Genomic DNA, 4,957 nt, shown 5'->3' on the forward strand with positions numbered 1-4,957 from the left:
TTTCCTAATGCGACTGAAGCATCGACCGCACACACACTGCTGTAACAGCACAGTAACAGGAGCATTTGTTTTGTATGTTAACAGGAAGTTATTTTGTTCAATCGATGAATAAACCATATGTGATCTCCAAACGCACCCAACCACCATTTTGGAAAGGTCGTCTAGATTAATGCACAGTCGCACATGCAGGGGTGTGACATGAAGACATGATCCTGTCTTCAAAGCATTACTACTAGCTACGTTTGCAAGCACATCATTTCACTATTGGATTAAAATGTATTCGGATTGTACCGTTTATATGGACATAAGTAATCGGAATAAAATATTCTGTTAACATCTAGTCAGAGCGACTGGCCACTGAAGGCGGAAATACGTCACGTTGAGGTAGGGCACACGTGCGTACTCAGGTCAGCTTGCCTCATTCAGAATAACTTGATCCTGTCAAGCATTTACATGCATGTCTTTCGGATTGTCAATTGGCATAAACCACCCCTCTCAATCGGATTATTTCATTCCGATCCTGTCGAATACGATCAGAATATTCAAATCTTTAGTCCAATCGGCTGTTTTTCCAATGACCTATATCCATGTAAACGTAGCTACTTGACTTCCTGTTATTTGCTGGTAAAACTACAGCTTCAAAGCATTCTAGCGAGCCCAAGTCCCTCTGTGTTGGCAGTAGACGTAAAACGCACATACACATCACACGCACAGAATAAATTCACATATATCTGGATATTTAAATGTGGCCGAGTCAAGGGAGGAGTCTGGTATTCCCTCGTGTACAGTCAATTCCACGCTGATTGGAAAGTACAAAGAAAATGTGCTTGGATCCTTTTTATTTATATTAAGTCAAACTTCTAAAATGAATCATCAAAGGAATATAGCTTGCCTGGCCTCTGGATGACCACCATCAATGGTTTCAGGTAACAGCAGTACTGAACGACTACCCTTTGTACCAATCTAGTGCAAACGTATTTTACCAGTGAAGCCAGAAAACTTCCTTGGAGCATTGGCAGAGGGGTCAGCAGGAGGAGCCATAAGGTGACCAGACGTGTTCAACTTGGCCTGGACCTTCTTTTTTGGACTTGCATTGACTTTTGCCATCAGGTCTACAAGACAAGAGGTTTGACATCAATGAAGGCAAATAGCAGATTGTAAGCATTGAGTTTGGAATATGAAAGAATGACTTCTAAATGAACCAGATGATGACATTTATCAATGTTTTATTGCTCATTCATTTCACCTTCTCATCCTCAACGTTATAGATATTATGAAACACATTTTATGTTGTTTCTAAAAACAGGTTGTGTGTAAAGAGATCCTTTCAGAGGTAAATCTTCATACCAAGTACAGGTGATGCTGGTATGTATCGATAAACCTGTGGATTTACCAGGTAAGATGACCACCTCTTGAACTAGAAGCATTTACGACATTTAAAGATTCTCATTGAAATAATAAAAACCCAGTAAAATAGCTGCAGTTTAAACTTAGATTGAGCAAGGAGAGCCTCTCCACTGTACCTGAAATGTGTTTATTAATGACGTCTTTGTCCTCATCCTGCAGTTCCTCCCATCCCTCCAGTTCCGTCAGGTCCTCAATCTTCTTTGTTGTGGCTCTCGCCCTCTCCAGCTTCTCAAATATGCACTTCACATGATACCATTCCTTCATTTCCCCAGCAGACTCACTAAAAGGGTTTGGCACGACTTTCCCTATGCGCACGATGCCCTTCTGAATTTTGTCCTTGCATTTCTTGCACCCTGCGGTGCCACGTTTGGCGTATTCCACCAGGAACCTTTGTTCTGACATATCTTGATGCTCAGAAAAGCACTGCCAAAAGAAAACCCAGGGAGTGTTTCTTTGGAGAAAGTTGTGTGCACTGGAGGCTGAGGTGAAATGACAGATTTTCCCTGAGGGTTTTATGTAAACAGGTGAGGGTAGCTGATCAGGGCAAGAAAAAATAAGGAATACTCTTCTAAATTTTGAGGGCTGCTGATATTTGACTAATGTACCAAAAGGTTGTCGGCCCACACACACAGTCCTATGAACCAACAAAATAAGATGTCTCTGCATGTAGTTGTGACTTTGGGGAAGTTAGAGCCTAAAACAGGATAGATAAATAATGGTTAGAGAGGAGATTCATTTTAATAAGAATAAGAGAAATGAACAAAATTTTACTGACACAGTTTGCTCTGTTTGTAATTCAAAATGAATCTGAGCGCCTATTATAAACTGAAAGCTGCTAGAAGAAACACAACAGAAAGATTAACATCAACATGGACTGGGAGGGGGCCAACTAGCTTTATAGTCAGAGGAGAAAAAAGATTGAGTCATTTGACCACAATGACAAGAACTGTGTTTGGAGGAGTCATGGTGAGGATTGCAAAACTAAGACCACTATACGAACTGTCATGCATGGTGGTGCCAGCAAACCAAATGGCTAGATGATTAAAACTAAAGGTAGTCTGGTCACAGATTAAAATGTACCAACCATACAATAATCTTTCACTGTTTTAACAGGAATCTTAATATTTCACCTATTAAATTGCACAAAATGACAACCGTGCTGATATTAAAATAACATGTATTACTATTACTTGAATGTTAAACATATATAAACATAGAAACGTAATAACTGTCGTCATCACCGTCTTTTGTTCTCTAAAAGAAAACTTGAACACGTAAACTGAATGCAACAAAGACAACAGAATGTTAGCATTAGCTAAACACTTCCTGTATTTATTACAGCAAAGGTGACGAAATAAACACACGGAAGTGTGGAAAGATATCTAGCATTTAGCCGATGTTTACAATTAAATGTTTCTACTGTACCGTGAAGAAGTCATGTAAAAGGAGATAAATTAGCTGAAACTGCTACCTCTTCATTGTTTTTTTAGCAAACAGCTAACTCCCCCGTGTCAGGCAAAAATGTACATGCGGTATATAATTGCGGGTCCTTCCGGGTTACATTTACAAAATAAAGTTGTTTTTTTCTCAAATTAATATGTTTAAATGCGTTGAAAGCATGTATTGCGTACGTATAGGTTTTCCCTTATGATTATACAACTGAGAAACCGCACAGATAATGAGACTCAAAGCAGACGTTTGCCAGTAGCTTTATTTTAAAGAGACAAACTTCCGGCTTCTGGTTAGCGACTGTGTAACGTTGATCAACTTGACGCAACACAACTAAGCGGCTAAAAGCTACAAGCCGCACTGCAGGGCCCTGTCCCAATTCCCACACTACACCCTACGCCCCTCTATGAAGTGTTTACTTTGTACAAGTGCATGTAGGGGTTGAAGTGCGCAGGTTACAAGCTGCAAAACTGGAGAATTGGGACAGTAGGGGTTACGTCATCGACTTGCACCTCTGCACCTTAACAGCAACATCAAAAAGGGCGGGAACCAGCGCTGTTTCCACAGTCTTGCTGCTAAAAAAAAAAAACTATTTAAGACTGCAACAAGCAATTGTTTTGAGGAGAAGAAAGTGCAGGAAGTGACGTAGGTTTATACACCAGACTCGCTGCACCAGTGTTTGTTTGAAAGGTAACTTCAGTGTTATGACCTACTGACTGCCCAGAGTCACTCTGAACCCAGTGGCCTGGAAACCAGTCAAAAAATATATTTATCGGCTTGCTGTCTAAAGTTTACGCAGTTTCTTATTATTCTGATTTGATGGCTGGCTACGTTGATGGTTGTGATTGGTTTTTCCTCAGAACGTCATCTGCAGCAGTGAATTGTGGGTAATATACATCCGAAGGGCGGATGTGGGACACAAAGGGGGCGGGGCTAAGGACGACTCTGGAGAATTGGGTCACACTACGCACTCGAACCCATCAACGGGACCGCGCAATTCAGGGACACAAGGGTGGAAGTGCGGGTATTGGGACAGGGCCCTGCTCTCTCCACACAGACAAATGCTGCTTGGTTTAACAATTTCACTTTTGACCCCTTAAAGAAGTGGCAGGGCTGACACATACCGCCATCTGCTGCAGTGGAGAAAATAAATCATTCACAAAGTAAATTAAAATAAATGTAGGCCTTTAAAAATAAATGTTGAAGCACAAAACAGAACATCGCGGCCTATTTGTCAAGTTTGTCTCGGATGGGTGTTTTTTAAATGTTGGTAAAGTGTATATATAAATTTGAGTGTTAATGTTAATTAATAAGACCATTCAACAATAATAAAACAAATAAAATACTAAAATTCAGTTGCACAGTTCATAACGTGCGTGTCTTTCTTAATTAATTCATAATATTTGTAATTCACAGATATTAAATTCAATTGCATTGTATTTTATTTGAGTAATTCTTTATTTTGCCAATATGTCCTTCTTCACTCTAACGTTTTTCTGAGTTTCAGTGCTATTTCCTGAAAATAAAGGACATTCTGAGTTATTTGCTTATTTTGCAAAACAAAATTCCTTTTGTGGTCTTTAAAAATGGTAAGTTGATTTGATCAAATTTTAACGAGCATTTGGGGGAAAAAAAAGGTATTTGCAATAACAAGTCAAATTAAATGTTTGTCAAAAAAACATTTTTATACTTATTTTAAATTTCAATAATTCAATATTAAACATGTAATATTCTCAGTGTTTGGGTTAGGGTTAATATAATTGTGTCGCTTTCAAAGTTTCTCGGATGTAAATGATCACGAAGCATTAAAATGCGCTGCAAGACTATCAAATTATGCTACAGAAAATACACAAATTTAATAAAAACGTAAAATGTCAAACTAAGAACACAGCACAAACATACACAGCCGACTGGGTGCCCCGTCTCTCTTGACTTTAATGTTTCCCACGGTAACCTAACGCAACAGCCCCGAGCCTTTTTGTACACGCTAACACGCTACGTAAACTACGTACTTAAATCTGTCCTTAACAGTCAGGCGTAAATTTCCAAGCGTACGTAGTGCGGGAATTACGAGAACGCGACGCTTCTCCCTGCGCTGCGA

General features: G+C 39.5%; 1 protein-coding gene across 1 annotated transcript in view; it reads right to left on the reverse strand.

Moving 5' to 3' along the window:
- lig3 (ligase III, DNA, ATP-dependent) overlaps window positions 1-2,986 on the reverse strand; it is a 28,911-nt gene extending 25,925 nt beyond the window's left edge. The window contains exons 1-3 of the mRNA XM_047378934.1: window positions 2,833-2,986; window positions 1,524-2,101; window positions 984-1,112 (exon numbers count right to left, since the gene is read on the reverse strand). Coding sequence (XP_047234890.1) covers window positions 984-1,112; window positions 1,524-2,073 — 679 coding nt within the window. The 5' untranslated portion in view covers window positions 2,074-2,101; window positions 2,833-2,986. The remainder of the gene's footprint in view (window positions 1-983; window positions 1,113-1,523; window positions 2,102-2,832) is intronic.
- Between the last annotated feature and the right edge of the window lie 1,971 nt (window positions 2,987-4,957).

This window comes from Girardinichthys multiradiatus, chromosome 11 (assembly GCF_021462225.1).
Source record: "Girardinichthys multiradiatus isolate DD_20200921_A chromosome 11, DD_fGirMul_XY1, whole genome shotgun sequence".
In the NCBI taxonomy this organism is placed as follows: domain Eukaryota; kingdom Metazoa; phylum Chordata; class Actinopteri; order Cyprinodontiformes; family Goodeidae; genus Girardinichthys; species Girardinichthys multiradiatus.